The sequence below is a fragment of the Motacilla alba genome, chromosome 1 (assembly GCF_015832195.1).
Source record: "Motacilla alba alba isolate MOTALB_02 chromosome 1, Motacilla_alba_V1.0_pri, whole genome shotgun sequence".
In the NCBI taxonomy this organism is placed as follows: Eukaryota; Metazoa; Chordata; class Aves; order Passeriformes; family Motacillidae; genus Motacilla; species Motacilla alba.
This window is the reverse complement of record NC_052016.1, coordinates 5,378,368-5,405,775: the sequence shown is the minus strand read 5'-3', so window position 1 is coordinate 5,405,775 and position 27,408 is coordinate 5,378,368. Positions and strand designations below refer to the sequence as shown.

The 27,408-nt window shown below is 42.6% G+C and overlaps 2 protein-coding genes across 3 annotated transcripts in view; one reads left to right on the top strand and one right to left on the bottom strand.

The window, feature by feature from the left end:
* Nucleotides 1–12,715, top strand: part of LOC119706552 (V-set domain containing T-cell activation inhibitor 1-like) — a 31,496-nt gene extending 18,781 nt beyond the window's left edge. Inside the window, exons 4-8 of one of the 2 annotated variants that reach the window (XM_038150387.1) lie at nucleotides 1,369–1,445; nucleotides 1,844–1,896; nucleotides 6,488–6,829; nucleotides 7,967–8,002; nucleotides 11,109–12,715. In XM_038150387.1, coding sequence (XP_038006315.1) covers nucleotides 1,438–1,445; nucleotides 1,844–1,896; nucleotides 6,488–6,829; nucleotides 7,967–8,002; nucleotides 11,109–11,212 — 543 coding nt within the window. In that variant the 5' untranslated portion in view covers nucleotides 1,369–1,437 and the 3' untranslated portion in view covers nucleotides 11,213–12,715. The remainder of the gene's footprint in view (nucleotides 1–1,368; nucleotides 1,446–1,843; nucleotides 1,897–6,487; nucleotides 6,830–7,966; nucleotides 8,003–11,108) is intronic. The other variant, XM_038150395.1, reaches the window with a different exon arrangement.
* Nucleotides 12,716–19,710: 6,995 nt separating this feature from the next.
* On the bottom strand, nucleotides 19,711–27,040 carry GATD3A (glutamine amidotransferase like class 1 domain containing 3A). Its single transcript, XM_038146044.1, has 7 exons — nucleotides 26,796–27,040; nucleotides 24,279–24,331; nucleotides 23,542–23,655; nucleotides 23,092–23,211; nucleotides 21,804–21,896; nucleotides 21,318–21,474; nucleotides 19,711–20,694 (listed from the first exon to the last, which is right to left on the bottom strand). Exons 1-7 carry the CDS (start codon nucleotides 26,907–26,909, stop codon nucleotides 20,566–20,568), a joined length of 780 nt encoding a protein of 259 aa, XP_038001972.1. The 5' UTR covers nucleotides 26,910–27,040; the 3' UTR covers nucleotides 19,711–20,565.
* Nucleotides 27,041–27,408: the final 368 nt, after the last annotated feature.

Genomic DNA, 27,408 nt, shown 5'->3' with positions numbered 1-27,408 from the left:
CTGCTCCTGGTATTTTGGCAGCTTCACGTGGAATGGAACATCTGCACAAAGCTGAGAGGACAGATAAACTCTTCTCTTGTCACAGGCAACCACGATGAGAGGGCACAGCCCCAAATTGCACCTGGGGAGGTTCGGGCTGGACATCAGGAAGAATTTTTCACACAAAGGGTGGTTAAGCAGTGGAGTGGGCTGCACAGGGAGGTGGTGGAGTCAGCAGCCCTGCAGGTGTTCAGGAAACAACTGGTGGCACTCTGCTCTGGCTGACAAAGTGGTGAGCAGACAGAGGTTAGATTATCTCAGAGGTCTTTTCCAACCTAAACGATTCTGTGACAGGAGTGACCATCAGTGCCTCTGTTTCATTCACAACAGGGAGGCAGGAAGGAAACAAATATGGAATAAGCTCTCATAAATGTATACCCTTGCCTTAAACATTAACCTCCTCAGCAGGGAGGGAGGCAACCACAGGAGTCCAGCAGAGACAGGCAGGACACACTGTTAATGCCAAAAAAGCCAATGATGGCAGATGGTTTGTCCCGAGTATCAAGAAGGGGCTGCTGAACAATTCATAAGCAGGGCTTGGCCATGAGGAGAGAGGGAAGAACACAAATCCAGGCCTTGCTCTCCCCAGGAAGCCACACTGTGGCAGGAGTAACAGGCAGGAGAACAGCACCAGCACCTTCCCCACACAGAGCTTCCTCAGTGGCAAGAGAACCTTGGCTAAACCACTGCTTCCACCATCAGAATCATCTCTGGAGCAGACAGAGAGGAACAACCACTCAGATACTTGTACTCCTTAATCTGTGAGATCCTATGAGGATGGCAAAAAGAAGCCCAAACTCCACATTTGTTCCCATCTCCACTCCTGCTCCATTTTGGATTTTTTCCTGAGAAAGTACCTGATTTAAAAGCCTCCTCAAAGAAACTCCTTTCCCTTCATTTTCCTTACAGGCTCATTATTTTGTTGGGAGATGTGCAGCTTTGGTGGTATTTAACAGTTTTTAGGATGGTGCCTACACCTTCTGATAAATACAACACCCATCAGGTTCCTCCACTTTCTTTACTCTCAGCTGGCTGCACAACAAAAATCCCTTCACCAGGCTGAGAGCTGAGGGCTAGTCAGTGCAGGGCTTGTGACTCACATCCATCCTACTCAGGAAAAGATATTCTTTGTATTGCAAGAGTGTGTGCAAAAGCAAACACACGTACAAACACAGACTCTAAATTATATATACCCAAAAATTATATAACACCCTGTGTTTTACATACACAAAGTGAAAGAAAACAGCAAATGAAGCACCAGTAAATAACCTAGTCTCTCTTATAGGGAGCACTTCTAACAAAAATGAAGAGCCTTTCACTCTTTTGCAGAGACACAAGTGGCAGCTGAAGCATCTGGTGAAGCTCCTGACAGATTCCCCAAGGCTGGAAGGCACAAAAATGAAATGGTAAGTTATGCTTTTTCTTGGGCTGTGACGGAGCTGAAGTCTGGGAGCAGAAGGAATTTCATTTAATTACCAACAGAAAAGAATCTCAAGATCAAACTATGACTATATAAATGCAATTAACATTGTCTATATGTGAAGGCAAGAGGGAGTTGGCAAATGAAGCCTTGTCCCATCATGAACACGGAGAAAACTCAGTTCTACAGGCAGCAGATAAAACCCACATGGTGGCAAAACAAGCCAGGGTGCGTAACCCATCCAGCTTCACATCCAAATTACCTTCATAGATGAGGGAGCTGGGAAAGATGGCATAAATTACGCCAGAGGAAAGGTCTTTGATCTCTGCTCTAGCATTCTAACAAAGCATTTGACCTTTATCTCTTCTCTCTCCTTCTCATTAGGGAGACTGCTCTCTGGATGGTTGCCTGCTTGCTGCTGGCTTCTCTGCCCAGAGGTAAATATTCCATAGTGCACACCTAGGAATTTGCAGAGACATTTACATGGAAACACACAAGCTGCAAGCAGAATCTTGGAGCAAAACAGAACAAATGAATGCATTGCTTTGCATATATTTCATCACAATCCAAGGTTTGCAAGTACAGGTCATAACCCTCAGATAAACTTCTGTATCCAAAAGACATGGTTTTCAAATTTAAGGTGTTTCAGACCCATGAACCTTTACCTATGAAGTTTATCCTGCCACATCCTTAAAAGTACCCCAGCATTTTAATAATATTAAAGATTACTTGGAATCTCAACCCCAAACCATCTTGCATCTGCTTAGCTCTAGCAGAGTTGACTTTCTGACATTACATGAATTAGATTCCACCTTCCCTATGAAAAGGATAAACTAGTACATGGTGTTGAAAGAACTTTATACAAGATGCTGTTTCCTTATTGATGTTTAAAGACAGCAGTAGTAAGACCTCTGTGTGTGGTCAGGACCCCTCTGTTTGCCCAGAAGTGCCTCACATTTACCAGACACTGGGGTGGTTAAGGACACTACACTTTACCTGGAAAACAAGGTGGGAACAAAAAAAAGCCCAATTTTCATGAGCTTCCCTGCACCACACTTTGCTGAAGCAGAAGTGTTTTCTCATTACAGGACTCTTACAGATTGACTAAATTGTCACATTCAACTTCATCTTACCAGGCTTAAACATTTCAACAATATTTAAAACACATAATTTTAAAAAAATCCACAAATTCATCCCACTTTCCTCACAGCTGCAAGTGAAAGCTGTGTGGCAACATTCATCTTCTTCTAGATGGAGAACTGCCCCTTCCACGTGCAATGCTTACTTGGTAGGTGAGATGAGCACTCTTAATCCTGATTTACACACCTCAGCAGCAGCTGCCACCACAAGGCTGCTTCAGTTTCCTGTCCAGAAATTCCCTGCTTCCACATCTCCTGCTGCACCAACAGCCTCAGTGGGAAGCTTACCAGCACCATCAGCCTTCACAGGACTCTACTCTTCTTCTCAAGACTGGCTTCTATAAGGACAGGTACTTGGCTTGCCCCCAGAAGCCTGTTCTCCCCATCTACAAAAGCCCTCTTGCAGCTGTGGGCTGATTAAATAACTCCTTCCAGCAGATTTCAGTCACCTGCTCTTATCCCTGCCAGCTTCAGGAGTGCCTCTTTTTTTGCCTCCTTCTGTCCTGATTTTACCAGCTGGAAGCAGCGAGGGCAGGGTGGGCTGAGCCCTGTGGGTGTTCACAGAGCCCTCAAGAGGGTTACAAGATTTGTACACCATGTCATGGAGGAGAGGGAATGAGTATGGCTCAGCTCAGATATGCTAAATACTGGAGTCCTCCACCTTCAGAAAAGAATCAAGAGGAAATAAGTGCACTTCCAAAACCAGTATCAAATGTACAGGAGTCCACAGTCAGGAGGTTGGACCCACACCCTTCCTCCCTCCTTTGCTCATTAGGAAAATCCTTACTGTTCATTTTTCTGAATAGAGCTACAAGCTCTGTTTATCAACTTTTCTTCATCCAAGTGCAACACCATGCATTGCAAGCACTCTCTCCTCCTAGCACCCTGCAGACAGGACTTTTCCCACCAGGAAAGTCTCTCTCCCTTCTCTTCTGGAGGCTCCTTTGTTCCCCTGCCTGCCAACCCCCTGCAGCAGCCCCAGGCACACTCCTCTCCCACTGTGGTTTCCTGACCACGGTCAGGGTCAGCCAGAACCACAATCTGCTTTCACCATGGTTTTGCCCTGGGGACACTGCTGAGCACAGCCTTTCCCTGTCAGGATCAGGATGAAAGCACTAGAGATGGTATTTTGTGTTCTGGCTCAAATGTTTATTTCCTATCTGTATCACAATCTTACAAGCCATGAGTTCTACAGCAATTCTACTAACAAGCTACAAAATGCCCGATATCCATCTCTCTACAAAGTCTATTAAGGAAAAACTATACAATTAAGAAATGACACCTAAATTATTTTTACTTTTAACCCAATAACTAATCACTCGTGTCCCACAATGCAGACTTTTCTGTCCAATTACAAAATACCACCCAAACCCATGGAGAAGAAGGTGAAGAAGAAAGAGAAGCCACTGACCTAAAACCTCCATCTTAGCTTTATATATATTACTATATTTTAAAACCTCAAACTCCAAGTTTTCCACCGTGTGTTATTACACACTTCTAATCAAACTACACTCCCACAATCCCACTTCTGTCATTCAGTTTTGGAAGCCTTCTCCACAGCCTCAGGTCAAATGCAGTGCTCTCTTGAGGGTCTGTGCCTTTCAGCACAGAAAGTTTGAAATGCTCAGCATCCAGGGTTCCATCATTCCCCCAGGCCCAAACAGCTGAGGGAAGGGGCTCAGGCTGCTCCCTCCCCTCCTTCATCCAGCAGTGGCCCCTTGTGTTGTGCTGGGGACAGCTGGTGGCCCTGCCTGGGCGTGTCACTGATTGCAGGGCCTGGGGATTGTAGGGTGAGACATGCTGGGGCAGGAAGGGCACAGTACAGGGGAGGCTGAGCTTTGTTATAATTCAAGTGCCCTTTGAGAAGCAAATCCTGGCCAGCAACTGATACATTCTGAAAATTACAGAACCACAGAATCAATTAGGTTGGAAAAGACCTCTGAGATCATCAAGTACAACCCATGACCAAACACCACCGTGTCAACCAGATCATGCCACTGAGTGCCACGTCCAGTCTTTCCTTAAACACCTCCGGGATGGTGATTCCACCACCTCCCTGGGCAGCCTATTCCCAGGTCTAATCACCCTGTGCAGAATTTTTTGTCATGGCCAAAGCATAATGACCAAATGGCTCAGCTCTCCACACAAAGGGATTCTCCCTCCACCACTGACCAGAAAGAAGTCTTGGGATATGTGTTTTTTTCAGCTAAAAACTGACATAGTTGGGCAAACTGGGCTGGGATTTTCGGCTGAAAACTCTGAAAACCAAAGAAAAGCAGATGTGTGGTGATAGAGTTATAACCGAAGACATTTACTTGGCTCTGAGATTCAGCTGTCTGGATCGTGCTTTTCCTTCTGCTTTCATGTCTGGATGAACACTGTGACACCAAAAAAGGCTGATTGATATGGAAACAGAGGCCTGAGCATGTGACAAGCTGAGCCATGGCTGATGTCACTGACTTCAAGGGGAAACTGGAACTCTCTTTGGTCTTTAGCCTGACATATGCAGAGAGCTGATGCAAGCCAGGAACACAGGAGTGACCCCACTGCAACCAAGAATATTTATTTCAATATCGAGTCCAATTACTTGCCCCTTATGCTTCACAAAACTTTGGCCAGGGAAGCAGATTGAGTTGCTTCACAGTGAATTTTAGCTTTTCTTTTTGGTGCAGTCACAGACCCACACTGCTTTTGTTCTGTTCTGTGCTGGGAATAAACTTTTCGTCCAAATTAATTAATCTGTATTTAATTTACAATATTATTTTATGCAACGGGTTTGGTCAGAGTGCTAATTTAAGCCCACATTCTGTGCTGGAAATACCTAGTTGTTCATGCTTTATAAATACATAAAAACTTTCTTTATTACCCAGCCTACCCTAGAAAATGTGGGGTCCTGCAATCTGATAAGGAATGGTCCTACCTGATAGTGGCACACTCACCCATTTTTTGCAAGTTTTAGTATGCTTTCAGCTAACTTGGAAGGATTTATAGAAATAATTGGCACCAAAGTTATTCAATGTATGTAAGTGGGGTGCAGCTGGCTGCCTGCCCTGCCTGTGCCCCTGTTTGCCCACCTGCAGGATACCTTCATCCTGGCTCTTGCGTGTGCTAGAATTGGTTGGGAAGGTTGGTAACACTTCTGCCTGATGTCAGGGACACCCACCAAGGTCTTGGAAAAACCATTTCTCCAAAGTGGGAATGACAGACTCTTCTTTCTGGCTGCTGGAAATTAAAAGAAAAAACCAAAAAGTGTGAGAGCACCGGACAGGGATCAGCAAGAGTGCACCAAGCCAGACCTGCGGAAAAAAGTTCTTTACTGTCAGACCCTCTGCAAGATTTTGCAGGGGAAGGGGAATGGGAGCCCCCAGCACATTGCTTAAAAGTTGGGAATTGTGATCTGGTAGCCAAATAATGGGAGTTGTGGGAGACCAAACTCATCCAGGATTTTTCTCCTGGTCTAGCACTGTTTTCACACTTCTCGTTTTTTTCAGGCAGACTTCCTACAAAACCAGAACTTGTTTCACCATATCTGCCCACCCGCACCTCCCTGCATCCCCTTTTCCTCTTGTGAACTGCCCTATTAATTAAAGTCAAATCAGACACCTAACCCCAAAGACTGAGATTCCCAAAACCTGGAAGAAAAATCACCGGCTAAGGGGAAATAGGCTCAAGCAAAAGCCACACTTCCAAAGTGGAGGCAACATGCACATATCAACATCTGTCCTGCTGCACAGCTGGCTGGGCTCTGAGCACACACGGCCCTCCTGGCTAGAAACAGGAGAACTTGGGAGGGAAAGTGGCAATAATGATGTGGTGAAGCCAAATTCTAGGAAACCTGGTGCCCCTGTCTCTGCTGCATGCTGATGGAACTGTCTGGGCTTTTTTCCAGGTCAGCTGGACACCACGTGCCATGCATTTGTTGGAGAAACTGTGGTTCTGCCTTGCACCACCACCCCTCCTGGAGACCTGACCCTTTCCAAGTCAATGCTCTACTGGCAGATTGGCACCAAGCAGCTGGTGCACTTCTTTCAGAATGGGCAGGATTCACTGGAGGGCCAGGATGAAAAGTTCCACGGCAGAACCAGTCTTTTTCTGGACCAGATGAAGCATGGCAACCTTTCCTTAAAGATCTCCAATGTCCAGTTATGGGATGATGCTGAATATTCCTGCATCTACAGACAGACTGAGAGCCACCAAACAAAGAAATCTACAATTAAACTCAATGTATCAGGTAAGATTTTTTTTAGTACAGAGGAGTGAGTTGAGGGCACCATTTCTTGTTGATAAGCCATATGCAGCCATTGAAAGGGATTACTTCAATTTTTAAAGCAATTTTCTACTCAGTTTCATTCTGTTCCTTGCTTTTGTTGGAAGAATATGTGAGAAAGAAAAGATAAATCCTCTTTGTTAAGCTTTAGCACTTCAGGACTCCTAAAAGCAAGGCACCTGCCTCTTCATCCTCCCTTTGAGGAGACATTAAGGAATAACGTCCCCAGATTTAAGCATCTGGTTATTTATGGGTTTGTACTGTCCTTGATCCACTTTGCCCCTGAGGAACAGCAGAGTTAATTTCACTGCTTGCACGTGGGTCTGTGAAGCAGAAGTTTGATCCTGGCAGTTGGATCCAAAGTCCAGGTCACAGACCCTTCCAGAGGAATGACAGCCAGTTGCTGCTTTCCTTTTCCCTTGCAGCTGGAAGATCTGGATCTGGTGGCATGGGTGGACAGATGCAACAAGAACTTTTATTTTTCCTCCTTAGGAAAATGAGTGACACCACAACACATGTTTGAATAATGCCCAACAACTCTGAGCTACCTAAAGCATAGCGACCAGAAGGATGAGTGAGGCATTGAGTTTGACCAGCTGACCAACTGAAAAAAAAATCAAAAAAATAATGAAAACACATCAAAACAAATCATACATTTTTAAGGCATCTTGCTTGAATAAATCAGCTGGAAACTTTCATTATGCTCAACCACATAAATTTACTTCTGCTTAAAATAGAAAAAAAATTGTTTTCAAATAATATAAACCTTTTAATATCTTTCTTTTAATGCACATAATTCTGGAGAGAAAAATGTTTTCAAAATGTAAAATGAAACAACATTTGTTCAAAAAAATTTTTGCAGTTTTGAAAATGAAAAAAAAAAAGTGTTTTGAAAACGCAGAAACAAAATGTTTCAATTATCTAAATTTTGGGAGCAGTAAGGTGTCTTTGATATTATTCTGTGATCATACTTAAATTTTCAGTTTGTTTGACAAATGTAGAAAAAAAATTTAACATTAACCCTTAGATCAATTATCAGAAAAACAGAAAAAGTTCTAGGTTCAAACGATTAACCTTGATTATTGTGGGGTTTTTTCCCAGCTCCACCTAGGATTGAGGAGCCACCTTCCCCTTCTGGTAAGGCAACACTCCTTAACTTGCAAGTGTCTGAGTGATTATCCTGTGCTTTATTTTGTAATGGCAAGATGGGCAAAATGTGCTGAATAGAGAAAGTCCAATAAACTTGGAGTGCTTGTTCTCCCTCGCTAAGCCTGGCAGAATACAGCTGTCCCAGACAGGGAAAAACATCTCCAGCACTGAGACAGACCTGGACGGCAGGGAGGAGAAGGCTCCAGGAGTCTCGAGTCCATAAAGACACTCACCAGCCTGGGCATCATAAAAACCACTAAAAAGCAGGGAACACAGAAGCCACTCGATTCTGGGAGTTAAGGCTTTGTAAATCACCTTGCTGTGAATAAACCACAGGATCATCAAGGCTGTGAGACACCTGCAAGGTCATCCAGCCCCACCACCATCAACCCTAAACCATATCCCCAGGTGCCACATCCAGGTGCCTCTTGAGCACTTCCAGAGATAGGGATTCCACCACCTCCCTGGGCAACTTATTCCAATGCCTATAACCATTCTTTCAGTCATGTTTTTTTCTAATATCTGATCTGAATGTCCCCTGACATAATTTAAGGCCATCTCCTCTGATCCTTTCCTTTGAGATATGGCAGAAGAGACCAACCCCCATCTAACTACCACTTCCTCTCAGGTAGTTCTAAAGTTACACTACCAGGTACCAGGTCAAGAGATCTGGAGGGTCCTTTTGGTAATAAATATTAAAAACAAAAACATGATTAATGACTCCTCATAAGTTCTTTTGGGAAATTAAGGTAGAATTCATCCAAAGGCAGTATTGCAGTATAGTGCAGATGTTATTATTTAGCTTTATTCATTACAGAGAAGTAACTACACTGAGGTAATTTTTAAAGACTTCTGGAGTGAACTCAATGCAGAAAGGATGTCCAGCTTCTAGATACCATTGTCAGTGAGCTCTTCCCTAAAAATCTTCCTTGCAAGCCAAATGGTTCTTATTAGTGCTACAAATTGGCATTAAACCTGTAACACTTTGTCATATAAAATCAACAGCAGCAGTTTTCATTTTACTCATTGGGGCTGGAAGATATGATCCTTTACATAGTATTTATTATATTACATTTAATGTGATAAGTTCAGCCACACTATGACATTACAGACAGACTAGGCTGCCATAAACTCAAATAGAAACCAAGAAAGAGAAATGTTCCAGTGTTTTATCTCATGACCACACAGAAGAAGAGAAGAACACCAAAAAACAGTTCCTGTGCTTGATGAGCAAAAAACGACTTGAAAAAACACAGGAAATATTAATTTTTAGACCTAAGCTAGGTAATCTAGCTGGCCCAAAGGTCTTTGAAACACATGAAGTTAAATTCAAGATGGTATAATGTGCTTTCACATTACTTTATGAAAGCAAATAGAACTAGAATTAGAATATCTCCAGCTATTATCTTCCAGAAGAAATCAGAAATTATTGAGGGTCAAACTTCTTAATGCAGAGGCAGTGGAAGATTCTCAAATCCAAGTGTAAGTGGGTTGTATTTAAATGAGATAGTTGTATATGTGTTTGTCCCAGCCAAAACCTTCCTGACAACCACCCCTGAATATAAACGATTTCTTATAATGAAAAGGCATTTTCATTGAGGAAGAAAGCAAATAAATTATTGAAACAAAAGGGGAGTGTTTCACTTTAGCAGTACAAACTGAAACACACACCTTTGACACCTGAGGGTTCTTGTACTGCAGGATTTTGAGGGACTTGGGGATGAGGAAAGAAGAGAAGCCTAACTTTTTAAGTGTAATTTGTTGCAAAAAGGCAATATTTCCTGTTGTCAACTTCTTTTAAAGAAAATTATCAGCCACAACTCCTCCCTTTTTTCTTTTTTTTTTATTTTCAGCAATTTCTTAAGCAAGAGAGAAAGGGAATCTGTTTTATATTAGCTGTTATTTCAGAAGGGACTTAGGAAAATTAAAAAATGACCTACTGAGAACAAAGGCATTATATACAGAAACAGTTCTCACATTTCACAGTCAACCAGATGAAGAAATACTATTTTTACGTCAAACAGAAACAATTTTCATCTGTTTCACTATGGCTACATATTTGTTTGTTTGTTGCATGGATTATTTTTCCCAACTACTAGTTTAACACTTTTCCTGGAAAAAATGAAAGGGCCTGGGCCTGGGAGAAGACACAAAAGGCCAGGAGGCTTGTTGTTACAACCTTACATTTGTTTCAAAGCATTACTGAGGACTACCTGATGTTTACATGCTCTCTGCACATTAATATCACAAACTCCTTCCAGGAACAGGGGGGAAGCACCCTGGCTAGAGATAAATTAAATCCAGTGAGATACTGACAGCTGATCCCACAGCAACAGGAACAGCCCTCAGGTAGATAAAAACCAATATACAGCCTGTTCTTCACAGAGAAGGACTTGGAACACTTATAGGAAAAAAATTCTCTTCTTTTTAGGACAGGGTTGAAAATCTCTTTTTAATTGTGTACTACATCCAGCACAGCTTGAAGGTACCACCTGTGTCAAGGGTAATTTGTGCCCTTGGTTCACGTTGTGGGTTTTGTACCAAGAGAGGCCCAACAGTGCTGCTACCACCTAAAGTGTGTGTGACCTAGATTTTTTAATATTTATTACCATTATCTATGGACTCTTAATCAAAACATCTCCCTCAGGCCCTGAGTAGGAAGAATGAAAATGTATTTTCATCCTAAAATCGTCGAGTGGCTCGGGCTGGAAGGCATCTCAAAGACCACCCAGTTCCCACTCCCCTGCCATGGGCAGGGACAGCTCCCAGTAAACAGCTGCCTGGTGGTTGCTTTTCTGTCAGGATTTTAAACAAAGATTCTCAGTCATCCAGAAAAGTTGCAATCATTGTTGCCAATTTTCTGCACCTTTTCTGTGAAAGAGAAAAATTTATTTGTCCCAGTACCTTGAGACCTTTCTGTCTGGACTCTGTACAGACACAAAAAGGAGAATTATGAAAATGAGGCAAAATCCATTGTTTTAAAAACAATCCTCCATCAGCGCATTCATGTAAAACGTGTCATGCAAACTTCTAATACACTTTTTTCTGTCAAGCCATCACTTACATGCTGACTTTCTCTTTTTCAATTTTTCAGAGCAGAATCAGATTCCCTCCGGAAGCCCCATGGATGTGCCAAATCTGATTGTTCTTCCCCTCTCTTTCCTCCTCCTGGTCCCCCTGGGGCTTTGGCACTTATAAGAGGGGAAGCCAACCTTGTCTTTGGGAAGTTCTCCTCACCAGAGGACCTTTCTGGGCAGGACAGGTCTGTGGGGTCAGTGTGACACCTGCTCCAGAGCATCTAGAGCTGAGAACAGACCAAGCATTAGGTGCTTACGTCCCACATTCTGGTGTTCCACAAAACCAAGGGCAGCAAAACTCTGAGGTGGCACGTCTGCTTTTGCATTTGTTTCTTGGAGTCCAGTTTTAGTGCTGCCAGGATATACCACTTGTTTTGGATTGTGTGGGTTTGCTTTAATGACAGGAGAAAAGGCTCACAAAACTCCAGGATCAGATTATAGCTGATCCTAGTGAGATGTTTTGCCTTTCGTCTGCTGTCCTTCAAGACAACTGAGAGGAGGAGTGGGGGTAACTACTCTCTGTGTCAGACAAAAACTGTAAGGAGGAAGACACTTCCATTGTCTGAAATGTAAGGATGGAAAACTTCTGAAACTTGGTTCTATGGAACTTCAGCTTCTGTTTTCACTCCTAAGCGTCACGGGCTATGAGTAAGTACCATTTTTTTCCACAAGAAATGTAGTATTTCTTCAGCAGAAGGGTGAAGCTGACCGAGAAAAAAGAAGGTAGAAGTTCATAAAATATCCATATAGAGGAAGGAAGTGATGTATTACTATAAAATCCACAGCCAAATAAGACAAAAAATTCTAAAGCCTGAATTCAGTATATTCTTTTTCTGTCATGAAATGTGGCAAAGCTGGATTCTTAAGCTGGAATTGTGCAAGGAGAAATCGTTACTGTGACAATGTTACTTCTGTAAAAACAGTATCTTTGGAGGGGAAAAAATATTTAAAACTCATCAGAATTAATTGTAACTGATACCAATGGAAACGAAAGGGTTTATTTCTAGAAATGTTCAATTCAGGTAGCAGAGGTGTCCTGTGCACAACTTGGGTCCAAAGGATCCTGCATACAAACAATGTCAAGGAAGTGCAGAAGTTTTTTTCAGGCCAGAACTGCAACTACCCCGTTTCACAACCAAAAAGCATCCAGAGAACAGAGCTGGTGACCAGCAGAGACTGAACACGCTGAGCCCTCGGGCAGGGGGAATGACTCATGAAATTGCACACAAAGTCATTTTGATTTGGAACAGTTGCACCTTTTTTTTTCCATTGAAGAGACAAGATTGTTTTTGCCAGGAAGGGACAGAATAAATCAGAGCTTAAAATGGATGTGGAGGAGACAGTTACCTTTAAATTTCTTAACTAAAGGCCCTTTCCCCATGGTGGGGAAGAGCTGCAGTGAAGCTCAGCTGATATTTGGCTACCCTGAGTACAGAGCAGCTCAGTGGAACAGATGGGGTCCAACTGCACAGAGAGATTTGATTGTAAGAATTGTCCGTACTGTGACTGTCTTTTTGTGTCACATCCTCCAAATGTTTGTCTTAGAGTTTGTGTATTTTTCAAGACACAATTTGATAACAAATAAAAACCTGAAATAAAACCAAAACCCCTGATGAGGGCAATCGCTTGGTCTATAAGAGTTCTTTATTTGTATTCCAGTTGTACCTACGGTTAGAGAGGCTCCTCTGCAATTAGAAGGTTTAAAAGGAAACATCTGTGTGGTTTTGTTGGCCCTGAAAGTCTGGACTGCCTGCCCTCATCTCAAGGACTCCATGAATTCTAAAAATCTGATAGTCACTAAAGCAGCCCAGCATTTCTCAGGAATTGTAGAATCCCAGAATAGTTGAGGCTGGAAAAGATCATTGAGTCCAACAATTAACTCAGCACTGCCAAGTCCACCATTAAACCATGTCCCTTAGAGCCACATCTACACATCTTTTAGATCCCCCAGGGGTGGCAGCTCAGTTGAACAATCTCAACATTTTGGTGCCAGCTCTCTGTGAGAACACAGGCCTGGCACACGTCCAGACATGGCTTTGATGGATCAGCAGGCAGACAGAGACTCGAGACAAATTCCCTTGCCAGCAGTGCCCCTGTCCAGAGGGCTGCCAGGGAAAAACCAGTCTGTTAGGAGCAAGGACTTCAAACCATATCTAATTTATAAACTAAACTCCGTGTTTTGTGTCGCACTTGAAAACAAACCAGGATCCAGTTCATTTTAGGAGCAAACTTCTCTTTGCAAAGGGTGTCACAAGGCAAAGGGATGTCGAAACAGCACATCCTGGAATAATTTGCTCTAGCTGTGCTAATTTCATTCCCACATAGTGCTGTATGAAGCAACAATCCAGACTGGAATTATAAATTATAAAATTCCTTAATCATAGCACTGACAGCCACATCAAAAAAGACAAGGTCACATCTTTTAGCCAATGCAGATGGATTTTTTTGGCAGTGTAGGTGTAACTTGGCTGTTTTCTTCCTTTAATGATACCCTCCCCTCCTTTCCTTTCTCTTCTCCTTTCCCATTAGTCTCTACCTTAAACCTTTTCTCTTAGCCTTTCTTTTCTAAGCTATGGCCAGATTTTGGGTTTATATCTCATCCCAGATGCCTTCCAGTTACACTGTACATAAGACATCTAAAACCTCTCCCTCAGTTCCTCCCTTTCCCCTCCCCACATCAGTCACACAGCTCTGCCTTTCACCCCTTCTAGATCAACAGGCCCTGTGTGAATGCTGATTTAGCCTATACTAAGAACAGCATTTTTCTTCACTTTTACATGGAATTAAAAAGGTGTTTCCATACTTTTTGAGTATGGAAAGACATTTGACAAGAGTCACAAAAGAAAGTTGAAACGGCAAAAAACAAACAAACAAAAAAAAACCTAACCAGAACTAAAATATTCCCACACCTAGTTTTTAATTACTTTTTCTCTTCTTTTTTTCTAAATTCTTTTTGTATCTCACCCTTTGAGAAGAAAGGACTATCAGAAATGTATCACTACACATGATGCACTCAGAATATGGCATAAGAACACAGGCCAAGCAGTTCCTGTTTCCTTAATAGCAAGAATTTTAAGAATGAGGATCTGGAGCAAACAAATGAAGGCAAGGGGGGAGAGGAAAAGGAGGTTCATGGCATTTTCCAAATTATTACACATACTGATGGCAATCTTTTTTGCCTGCCAAAATTGCTGAAGTGAGCTTCTTGGCCAGAGATGAGAAAGAGAGACCAAGCCAGGGCATGAGGGTGCAAGGGCAGCAGCAAGAACTGAGCTGCAAGGACCCAGAGGATCAGGTACTGGTAAGTCACTGAAGATGTAATGTAAATTGGTTTGTAATGTAAACTGTTATGTAAATAGGCTATGTAAATTGCAAAAGCAAATATGCAAACAGTCTTAAAATTGCATTTAAGGAATCCAGAGTGGTAGCACGGGGTCCTTCTTGTGCTCCCAGCCCGGATGCACCTTTATTGCTGAATAAAGAGAGGACTTCTGCTGCTTTTTTTTTCACAGTACACTCCAACAAAGGAGAATAAAACTAAAACACAAGGAAATCCATTTCAGTAACACCTGCATGGCTAAAGAAACCTTGTAATTCCAGCCCCAAACCAGAGTCTTTTACAGGAAGGAGTTTTTATGGCACAGAAGGGAGGCAAACTTCCCAATTGCTTTAAAGCACAGAAGACACTAATGCAGAAATCTCATTTTCCCAGTGACCAGCCACACAAAGCCCTTTTGATGCAGGCAGCTCAAAGTATTTCTATAAATTCAGGGAGCTCCCCAACACCATCCCTGTGCAGTGCTGGAAAAGAGTCATTCCTGGTTTAGGGGGAGAAAGCTGAAGCAGTGGAATTTTTTCCAGCTGACATTGCTGACAGATCAGAAACCTGAGTCAGGATTCCTCCCTTTGTTTTGGGTTTGTTTTGTGCCAAAAGTAGGAGAAGCTTCCTAGCTACTGCTTTACACAGTATTGGGCATTTATTCTATCAGCATCATAATTTTTTGGTCATAAACTGAAAAAAATATTAGAAGTCCAATCATGTAAATGGACTAATGTACTCATTCTCAGAGTATATTTTGAAAATAAAACCCTTGTAATAGCTGCACAAGAACACAGACACATCCAGTGTATTGCATATGGAACTGTGTTAGTACTAAGCCCAGTATAAACACATGAGCTAGATTATATACTATTTAATTTCTACCAGCTTTACTCAAAAAAATTGTAGAACTCAATTTTTATGGCTGCTGTGAAAAGTTACTGGAAAAAAAATGGTGTTAATAGATTATCACCTGTAAATCAAGCCCATTAAAACTGATTTGCAAAGCCATGATATGAATAAGACTCTGATGTTTTCATGTTTTTGAAAATGCTTCATGTGGCATAAACTTTTTATACTTGGATCCACATACTGTGCTATTGTTGGGAAAATAACATTCATTTCTTTGTTGTATCATCCATCTGTTTTTAAATTTAATTACTGCCGTGTGCTGCTCTGTGCTGTGTGAGCACCTCCACTGACAAGTGTGAGCTGAGTGACTACAGAAGAGCATGGGTGACCTCTAAATGTTGTTTACTACTCTTCTTTTTTATGACTCAGATTTGCAGCTGTACTTGAGATGTTTAAATGTCCCTGTTTATTATATTTTCCCAGAGCTGTACCTCATGCCCTTCCCAGTGGTTATCTACAACCACAATTTCCTGCAAGTGAAGGTTTGAGTGACCAGCTGACCTTGAGTGGTCCTTCCTTGGCTGGGTGGTGACACAGGAGGTGTCTGCCTTGACAGTTCCCTCACTGTGCAGAATGTGAGGAGCACACAGCTCTTGTGTCTTCCAGAGTTTCGTTGGGAACGAGAGGGATTGCTTTGAAAACTAAGGAGCACAAAACCAATTCACACATTTAAGGAGTAATCTTCACTTCTCTCACTTGCAGTACCTTGGTGGCCCACACCTACGTATTCCATATGGCAGGAGCATATGGCTGATAATATGTTACATTGAAGAAATTTTTAAGAGGTCTTTGGACATTATTATTGCCAAAGAATGGCTGTAAAAGCCAATTGATTTTTTTTTTCAATATTTAGCAGTGATAATGGTAAGAGACGACCAGGAGTTAGCTTGATAATGTTTTTTCAAGTTTACAGCGAGGCCAGATTAACTGGTTAGTGCTTTCCTCTGTCAGCTGCCTTTAGTTTCATGTGATGTGGGAGAAATGGCCCATAGAGAACATCATCAAGAAATTAATGTGGACACATTTGATGCAGAATCATAAAATCTTACAATGTTTTGGGTTGGAAAGGGCCTTAAAGATCTTCCAGTTCCAACCCCTGTCATGGGCAGGAACACCTTCCACTAGACTGGAATTTTCACCATGAATTCAGCTAAACCTGAGGGCAGTCATTCCATAGCCTGACACCCAGAAGTTGAACAGAGTACTGAAAAATAGTGAAAGCAAGCAGGGAAGGTGATTATTTTTAAACAAGCAGCAGGAAATCGCATGGCTATCGGTGCCGCAATCCTCGCTGCAGCTTCTGTTTCAGCTTTTGGGATAGTCCCAGATTAGCCCCTTCTCTTCCTCTCTCTCTCTCTCTTTCTGCAGAGATGTTGGCCGCCACTGGAATCACCCTGGAGAAAATAACCAAATATGAGCTCCTAAATTCTCCTCAGGGCTAAGGCTCACCCATTCAATAAGGAAGCTTCCCCTCGAAGCCACAGGAAGAAGAAAATCAGAAAAACAAAAGACTCAAGCCCTGGAATAAAGGCAACTCTTAATTTGCAGGTGGAGAATTATCTAAGTTCCCACTCTGAAAAAAAAAAAAAAAAAAGTGCATATTCACACATATAAAGTAGTGCTAGCTTGCAAAGACACAGACACTCCAAGAAACAGTGTGTTTCTTTCCAGGGATATCTCTAGGCCTGATAAAAGTCCTTCCTGACAAACCTTCATTTTAGTCACGTTGGCCATAACACCACTAGTATTTAAATAAAACCTGAACAAGAAAACAAAAGAAAACAAAAAAAAAAACCCTACAAAGAAACCCCAAACTTCACTGTGTACCTTTATGACTTCATACTACATGTTTTTTTCAAGATATTTGTACCACAGGAAGGGGCTAGAGCTTAATTGATGTGTATTTCCTATTATATTTTCAGGGGGTTAAATAACTGTGCTGAAGAAATGAATCTTAACAACACAGAAGGACAAATGCATTCACTAAAATGGGATAGGATGTCCTATCTATTATTGTGAAGCTAGGAGGAAGAAATGTTTGTTTTATTCTCCATATGGATCCAAAATGTCCAAAAAAACCTGCCCTACAGAACTGTCCCACGTTCCAGCTGCCACACAGCTGGAATATCGTCCCTGGCTAAGTGGAACCCTGCACAGAACGTTGTTCACCAAGTGCCCTCTGCTGGCTTTTTATTCCCCCCCAGAAAGTGTCTCTTGCAGCCACAAACCAAAGGGTAAAAAACCAAAATGGGCTTCTCAAACCCCGACTCTCATTTCTGCTTTTAGAAGAGAAAAGCACTGTTGCCAAATTTGCGAACGCTGCAACAACCAGCAGAGAAACCTTTCACAAAACGGGGTTGGTGTGTAACCTTCAATGAGGCAAAAGGGGACAAACAATCACAGCTGAGAGGCAGCAACTCCTCCCACCCCTGCAGGGACTGGAAAAGCAACCCGAGCAGGAGCACAATTATTACAACTCCCTTTCAGCAGCACAAAGCTCTTGAAGCTTCCCAAAGATAAGAAATGTCAGGAATTGATAAGCTAGGTACTGCATGACTCCTGGTGGAGGCTTTAAGAAGCCTCTTTCACTTCTTATTTCTGGTAGCATTTAGCAAAATATATTAATCATAAACTCCTGTCCACTTGGCTGAAAGTAGCAAACCCCTCACCAGCTCCAATCTGCCCTACTGAAAGAAAGGAAAATCCCAGCTTTGCAGACAAATCTGTAATAATAATCTCTAAATGCACATGGAATTTCCCTCCAAATTTACACAGGCTGAAGGCCAAGATGACAATCCTACATCTTCCACCAAAGTTAAACAACTTTCTTCTGATAACAAAAATGAAAACCAAAACAAAAAACACATAACAAACTATACAACCAAAAAAAACCCATAGCACCAAATCCTTGAAAAATGTGTGTATCAGAGGTTTCTGGTCAGGACATTACTGGGAAATTAGAGAGAATTTAAAAAATGAAAGGCAATTCTGGTGCATGAGTCTTTCTCCCTTAAAACCCCCCATTGTCTCTAAATTAGGAGAAATTTAAAAAGAGGGGTAAAGAGAGTTGAGAACTGTAAAGAAACCGTCTAGATGATCAATCACCAACTTCCCACAGCTGCTTACTGAGAGTAACAGCAATTTCTTCGAAAGATCATGTTTTTTCTCAGGGCGCCTGAATGTGAAGATCCAGCATCTAAGGAAGCTTTGTGCCACCACAGCTTCACTGACTAGGAACTGTAGAGATGAGAAACCTTAAATCCCAGCCCTCAGCCCTGATGTGGTGAGGGAGTTCATGAGAAGGTTTAACCCAGAGCTGAGTTCTTGCAGCTGAGGGAGGTGCTCTTAACACAGACACAACAGCTGTTCTTCCACCCTGGGGATTTCAATACCATTTCTATTACCAAGTTTCTTTTAAACCTCCTGCAGATGTGGGAAACACATGTACTTTTAAAATGTTATTACATTTTATATGAGCAATGACCTCCTATGCTCTGCTAAGCTTCTCTGTATAAAACTGATCCTAAAAATATCCACATTGTACAAGCAAAGTTCATGAAGGGGTGTTTTTGCACTGAATTATACAGGGGCAGTGTTTTCAATTCTGTTTCTTACCAACTTGATACTGAAAATTTCATTAAGAATTTGATGCAAAAGAAAAAAAGGTTTCAGAGAAAGGTCCATAATTCACTTTATGAATTATGCCTACTTCCACAATGATTTGGTGTCTGTGTATGATTCCTTTGTAACCTCACTGGTGATCTGCTCAGGCAATCTCTAAAATCCCCCAAGAAAACAGTGCCAGCACTGCAGTACAAATCCAAATCTTCTAAATTCAGATCTGGATTTTTTTTTTAGTGACAAAAAATTAGTCATTAGGAGGCCCCAGAAGCAAAAATGCTTATTCCCTGAACCCTGACTGAGCAAGAGCTGAGCATGCCCAACACTCACTCTCAAGCTTCTTTTCATTCACCCCAATAAAAAAATATCACCCCACGCCCCTGGGAAATGTTCAGCCACAAATGGCATTTGCCATACACCAACTCAGTCTAAGGCTTGTAGATTCATTTATGAAGCACAGACTTCTCCCCTGAAAATATGGGTTCACTTCAGCAAGTCTCTCATGGAAGAGAAACTTTAGTCCAAGGTAATGGGTGTCATTGTGCTTGTTTGTTTGTTTGAATTTGAGAAATGTTGTGTCCTCCTCAATAGAAAGGTGACAAAAAACTTGGAAGAGCTGGAGAAGATTCTGCTGGATTCTATATGGAAAAAATAAACAAAATTAGTGAACTGAAAAGCAGAAAAATTGCTAAAATGCACCAACCATTCAAGTTGTTATAGTTGAAAGTTATCAAAAGCAGCTCCCAAACAAAAGTGAAAGGACAAGATAAAGGCAGAAATTAATTTATTTATACATCATTATTCCAGACATTCAGCAATACTTCTTTGGAGAAAGCTTTATTGTCCTAAAGCAGGGGAAGTTAGGATACTTTGAGACTGTTTTTTCCATTCACTACTTGTCATACAACTGCTTTAACAGGGGTGCTGTCTGTAGGAGTTGTGCGTCACATCAGCGGATATTATTTTCCTCTTTATTTCCAGAGCTTTTAAAACTATAATGGGCCAATGGATGAGTTTTTCAAAGTGCTACTGTTGTGGCAGTTGTGTCCTGCTGCTGGCTGATGTTCAGAATGACTTGTGAAAGTGGGTTTCTTTGAAATGCCAACAAAATATTTTCATTAATACAGAGTTAAATTAAGATGTGGAAGATGTCTTTTCCCTCAACAGATGATCTTGGCTGTTAGTTTCCAGACACAGGCCTGAGCTTAGACACTTTGAACCATGCATTAATTCCTCTACTCCCATTCTTCATCTACTAGATATGTTGCCATGTGCCAAATCCCTACAACACATCTGCCCTCAGCTTCTGAAAGGGTCTTGAGTCTCTTTTTCCCTCCTTAAAACTGGTTTGACATTGGTGTGTTGAGAAGACTTTGTTTCAGAATACATCCTGTCAGCTCGCTCCAGATGGAAAAGCTCAAGAAAATCCTCGGTGTCTCAGGCCAGGCTCCTTGTCCTCTGCAATGCCCCTGTCTCAAAAAGGCATGGCAAATCCTACAGCTGGGAATCAGTCAGCTTTGTATCAGCATTCACTAGAGTGTGAGCAGGACAAGCAGGTGCAAAGGTCTCCATTGGTCCATGGTATGTTTGATACCACACCCTAAATTTGAACATTTCTGATTTTATTTGCCAGTTAATTTTAGCACATTCTTTACCATTGCCCCAATGCCATCGAAGATGTGGTGTAATGCTGTTTCACACATAAATGCTGGGGTGGTCACCACCTTATTTTTTGTATCCACATGAGCTTCGTAAAAAGGAGTTAAGGAAAACACAGCACTTGCAGATGCTGCCTGCAAAATGAACCAGCAGTGAGAAAACTTCACAGCTCCTCTATCCTAATAAAACTTCCTCCAAATATGCTATACCATCCAGCTGTAAAGACAGCTGCAACCTATAATACAAGCTATGACAAGGTATTTTTTGCCAGAAATACAAATGCTGCATAAGAAACCTGTGGAAACACCCAGAAACACAAGAAAACCTACAAAATTCACTGATGGTAGTAAAGGATCTTGAAGTACAATCTGCAGCATAAAACTTCAGGAAAAGAATAAAAATCTCAAAGAGAACCGACCAGCTGTGACCCATGCCAGTTTTATGTGCAAATTCATTCAGCACTCAGTGTATTACTGGGTGCCCAAGGGAGCTGACTGAGAACAACTTCTAACTCCCAGTGTGTAGTTGCACAGCAGTAGTTACCCAGCTGTGTACAGAAGAGTTTCTAATCCTGCACTGCACCATTGCTATCTGCTACCTGCTGGACGTTCCCATGAAAATCTATGTGGAAAAGCACAGCTTTTACACACGTTCATTCCTTTAATGACACATTTCTAAACTGCCTCCCAACGTGGAAATGACCAGGAAAGGATATGGTTACTTCTTTCACACAGTGTTTTGCTCCCAGCTCTTTGATGGCTCCTGCAGTCCCAGCATAAGGCCACTTGCCCCCTTCCTCTTCTTCATGGCCCACAGTTACCTCAGCACCAGAGAGCACCTTTGCTGCCAGCACTGGGGAAATGCAGCACAGGCTGCAACAGAAGGAACTGTAAGAGTAATTCTACAACACCACTATTCCAGAACTTGCTCACAACTGACATGATTCAACAACAAGGACACAGCCTTGAAAATCTGAGATACATCACAAGGCAACTTCCTCTCAGCATTTCCCCAGCTTCTCCTTCGACAAACACCAACACACACAAGTCTTGAAAAACAAATATAAAAAATAGGCTGCAAATGATACAAAACAGAAGATCCTTTTTCCAGTTCTAACAACAACAGCTGCACGTTTCAACAAGACACAGGTTGTCTCCATGCTGATACTTTCAATGAAATGCCATCCAGCTCACATACGTACCCAATAGGTTTGCCTGCTTTGTGGAAGTCTTTCAGGACTCGCTCAACTTCTCTGTTCACCTTGCAATCCTTCCCATCAACAGCAAAGGTAGATCTGTCACAACAAGAAACTTACACAAAGCTCAGTTTAAACCTACAAACAGAGGTATTTGCCTAACTGCCATGAAACTGGCTCCAAAGGGTCATACCAAACTTAACAGCTACTAAAAAATTGGTTAAAACCACTCTGTAGATGACCGTTAATGCTTTAACCAAAATGTCTCTTTTTTCAAGGCTTTGGTCTACCAGAAAGTCCCTTACTTAATAAAAATATCTTCAAATGAGAATCCTCAAATCAGCTTTCTAGGATTACTGAGAAGTTGAACAGCAATCTTTACTGAGAAGTTGAACAGCAATCTTTTCAAAGAAGAAAAATATGTAAGAAGAAAAGGGAAGTAACATTCATGTTTCTCCAAGCCAACAAAAAAGCATCTCAATAGCAAGATAACCAGTATTCCACATGGCTAACACTTTTTGTTTCCTTTTTTTCGTGAGACAACTGTTGTTTTATAATTATAAAGCAACAGGGGATTTTTTGGTAGGCAGAGAGGAAGAAACAGAATAATAACACTACAAGCACCTTAAACCATTTAAGTTTTACCTGTACCTCCCTCAGACCCAAAAAGAAACAGCACTAGGGACAGGAAAAAGGACTTCTTCTGCATTATCTAAACTCTTGAGTTCTCATCAACATTGTTCAGAGAACTTAAAACAAGACAATGACAAGACTTTGAAAGGAGTTATCCTTATTAATTAGGAGTTACATATGTAGTAAATAAGGCCATTTATGGCTTTAATTGTGTGAATCTTAGTTCATAGAATGACAGAATGGTTTGTACTGGAAGGGACCTTAAAGATCATCTCATTCCAACCCCTCTGCCATAAGCAGGGACAACTCCCTCTAGACCAGGTTGCTCCGAGCTCCATCCAACCTGGCTTTGAACATTTCCAGGCATGAGGCATCCACAGCTTCTCTGGACAACCTGTTCCAATGCCTCACCATCCTCACAGCAAGCAGCTGCTGCTTAGTATCTCATCTAAGCCTACTCTCTTTCAGTTTGAAGCCATTGCCCCTTGCACCATCACACCAGACCCTTGTAAAAAGTCTCTTTCCATCTTTTCTGCACGTTTACTTCAGGTACTGAAAGGCTGCAATTAGATCACCCCAAAGCCTTCTCTTTGCCAGGCTAATTATGCATAGTTAATGATGAATATTTAGTTGAGGAATCTGATGCTTAGTTGGCACTCACAAGTTTTTGGCAGCTCCGAATCCACCGGGGAATATCACAGCATCGTGGTCTGCTGTAGTGAGCTTAGCCAGGCTTGAGATTTTACCACGAGCAATTCTGGCAGATTCCACTAGAACATTCCTTGAAGAACCAGAAATAAAGCAATGTGATTAGTTAAGCATTTCCACACAGAACAGAGTGTTTTGCAGAGGAAGAGGAGGGGGAGGAAGGGAGGAAACAAGGACATTGGTGTTTAGTAACTGAAACTATTGATGGTTCTGAAATGCTACTGCTGGGAAACACAGGCACTGACAGACTGTATATAATCAAGTCCAGAACTCTCATGTAATATCTTCTCTCCAAGAAAACCACCACAGCTGGCATAAAGCTACTCAAGGCATTCGGCCAAGTGCTACAAGAACCATTACAGGCTGCTACATCTGAAGAAAGCCTAACACATCACAGATTTACCTTGACTCAGCTTCAGCTGGTTGCCCTTTACTGTGGTCAATGACATGCATCTGAGGGACATCTGGAGCGTACATCTGAACCTCAGCTCCCCCACGGCTCAGGTGAACCAGGACACTGCAAACACAGAGATACAACATGCAGGAAACTTAAAGGGAGAGGCTTTATCTGACCCCTAAACCTGCTACAAATATTCCACCAACTCACTTTGAAAGATGACGAAAAACATACATCCTACCAAAGCAGACAACCAGGAACAACAAAAGCTTCTTTTCTCCAAGTCCCCAGGTGTTATGGAAGAATCTCACAATTAACATAGTCATTAACATTTAATCTAGGTCTAGATTAATTCACAGTAAGAGTTAATTCCATTTAAGCATTAACAATTCTGCTGTTAGATTTAGCCCCAGGAACGGAAACTCAAGTAGTTCTGAAATTAGGTCTGGTTTTGACCCTCTTGAGATTGAATCTGGAACTCTGAATTTCTGTTTCTGAAGAGAGTCTCTCTCAGACTCCTTGTTCTGGCATCACATGCACGGTGCTGCATCTTTGAACAATCACTGGGTTCTACAAGAACGCAGCCTAAGCTCACAATCAGGCTGTGAGAACACTGCGAGAAAGCTTCATCGTTCATCTCTCAGGGTAATTCTGACAGCCAGAGACAGCAAAACTACATTAAACGAACTGCTGCAATGTAATGGAGACTTTTGTGGAGCCCACAGTCCCAAAATGCAACTTACGCTGATGCCTCGTGGATTTCTGTGCCATCATAGACACCACAGCCAGACAGGACCTGCAGTGAGAAAATAACAGAGTATTGCAGGTGACACACAACTCCGCATGGGATCTTTCACAAGGTAAGGTTTTAAAAAAATAGTTAACAAACTATTAAAAAACATTTTAAAAGCAAGCTCTTACAATGCCAGTGAACGCCATGCTATTAGCACAGGTGTCACCACTTGACACCCTGCAGAACTGGCATTTCCTATTTATAGCAACCCAACACAGGGCTCAGAAACAACCACTATTTACTTCCTGGCTGATACATTTATACCACAGTTAATAAACTGACATGTTACCCTTAGGAATGCTTTTATTGTGCACACAGTGGGGTTGTTCTGAGTGTCATCCATCTTTCTTATGTAGTGTCCACATCCATGTAAAACACATCCTCATCCAGGTGCACATCTACCAGAAGAGGAACAGAAATGCACTTTGAGGTGGCACCTAAAATAAACTATTTTACCAGCTGCTGTATTTCACTTGAGCATCTGCGTCAGAGACCAACAGCTAAATCACTTTTAATGCAGTAATACAATTATGCCATATTAGCCTTACTTTTCTTTAACTATGTAGAAATACTACTTTTAATTTGTTTATACACACCAGAAAACAAAAGCACAAAGGAGTCAGCTACCCTTGCGTGGGTGGAGAATCTAACCAAGTAGAAGGATAAAAAACTTTTTTTTTTTTCCTAAAAGCCATTGTAAGAATGAAACAAAATCAAAAAAATTATAAAGGTCTATCTAGTTCCTGAAAGTATACAGATTAACTCTTTCAGAGTTTTTTGTTTGGCTCCAGTTATGAAGTCTATTTCCTTTTCTCTTTTTATTAATTTCTTTTTTTTTTTTTTACTTTAATCTCTTCCTTCCTGGTTTTCCCTGAGTTTTTTTGAAACTTGAGTTTTTAAACGCAGACACATGAACAGAAACTCACACTTGAGAAAGTCTTATCTAGTAATGTTAGACTTGAAGGGACTTTCAGGTCACAACACCCAGCTGTCTGCTATCATGGGCAGCACTTCACCAAATATCACCAAATGAGCAAGACACATGAATGTTCTTCTGCCCATGTGAATCCTGTTCTGGTATTTCAGAGCTGCCTTTTACTTCATAACTTTTTATCTTTCGTTCATTTTAGACTGAATAAACAGACAAGCAACTGTGTTAAGGTTATGCTCTATGAGCAACACTTTCAAAATTTTTTTTTAATTCCGTGAAACCAAAATACTGTAATTCTTTTCCCAGTTCTATTCAAAAAGCTGTGACTTGCTAAAGTGACAGCATTCTTGCTGGGTTACTTTTTAGCCATTTGGACCAGCATTCTGCCCTTTCCCAAACCAATTCTGCCCCAAACACGTTTCTTCATGCAGGTAGTGCCTTCTTATTCTTTCCTGTTTAGGTAGTGCCTTCTTATTCTTTCCTGTTTAATGCTGTCTAGACTATGCAAAGCTCAAGCTTCAAAGACTGTCCACTGAGTTCCACAACTGTGTATCCATTTGTGACACCATCTACAGCCTGTGTTTTTCTTTAGCAATTGTAGCCACCTCTGCTTTCTTCTGTGTTTGTCACATGTTTTACCCCCTTCCTGCCAAAAAGCATAACCCAGTTTAAATATATTCACTGCCAGTACCTCACCCAGTAACACTATAAACTATTTCAAGTTAAATCCTCCTGGGTTCCTCAGTACAAAGGAGACATGGAGCTCCTGGAGTGGGTTCAGGGGAGGGCAGTGAGGATGAGTGAGGGACTTAGGAATCTCTCTTATAAGGAAAGGCTGAGGAAGCTGTTCAGCTTCAAGAAGAGATGACTGAGACCTCATTAATGTGTACAAATATCGTAATGGGGGGTGTGAGAGGATGGACTAGGCTCTGCTTGGGAGGTGCCCAGCAATGGGACAAGAGCAATGGGCATAAACTAATACAAAGTTCCACCTCAACATGAGGGAGAATTTCTTTCCCGTGCAGTGACAGAGCACTGGGACAGAGTGACAAGGAGGGTATGGAGTGTCCCTCACTGCAGATATTCCAGAACCGTCTATATACAACCCTGTGCCAGTGCTCTGGGCTGGCCCTGCTGGTGCAGGGAGGTTGGACCTGGTGAGCCACCGTGGTCCCTTCCAGCCTGAGCCATCCCGTGGTTCTCGGGTTCTTCCCAAATCAACTCCAGGCCAACTATACAGACGCCAATTTTTACATGTTTCCCACTGCTGGTCTGGCCTCCTCCAAGTTTCTGAACTGCAAGCAGCCTTTTCTTCTCAAATTCAGCGTCTCCCCAGGGTTTCCAGCTGTGGCAGCCACCAGGCGAGGCTTTCCCAGGCCGCCGCCCCTGCACCGGCCCCACTGCCGGAGCGACCCCGGCTGCAGGGCCGAAGGTAGCTATGGAGAGCCAGACAGCGGAAAAACAAACAAACAAACAAACAAAACCAAACGCTTCTCCTCAGCGCTGCGCCGGCCCCCGCGCTCCTCCATTACTCACCACAGCGACGCGGGCGGCGCGGCAGCGCCGAGCGGAGGAGTGGAAGGAAGCGAGGCCGCCGGGCGCTGCTCGCCGCAGCGCCGTGCACAGGGCCGGGCCTCGGGAGGTCAGCATGGCTGTGGGGGCTGGGGGGCAGCGGCGGAGGAGCCGGGAAACGGCAGCGGAGGAGCCGGGAAGGGCAGCGGGCGAGCCCACGGGAAGCGGGATGGCGGCGCCCGGAGGCCGCTGCGCCCTTGGCGGCGGCGGCGGCGGCGCCCCCTGGAGGCGGGGAGGGGCCACCTCAGGGCCGGGACCCGCGGGCCCTTGTTCCCTTCCCGGGCCGCATTTATCGGGAATGGCAGCGGTGGGAAGGGGACTGAGGGTAAAAAGATAACGGTGCTTATTTTTCCCCGGTAACTTCCGCAAGTTGGCAGACGGTACAAAGCTGGGAGGAGTTGTTGGGTCCCTTGAGGGCACGGAGGGCCTGCCGAGAGACCTTGCTAAATCAGAGAGATGGGCAGTCGCCATCTGCGTGAAGTTGAACATTGGAAAAGTGCTGGATTCTGCTCCTGTGATGGGGCAATCCTGGATATACGCACAGACTGGGGAATGAAAGGCTGAAAAGAAAGGTAAT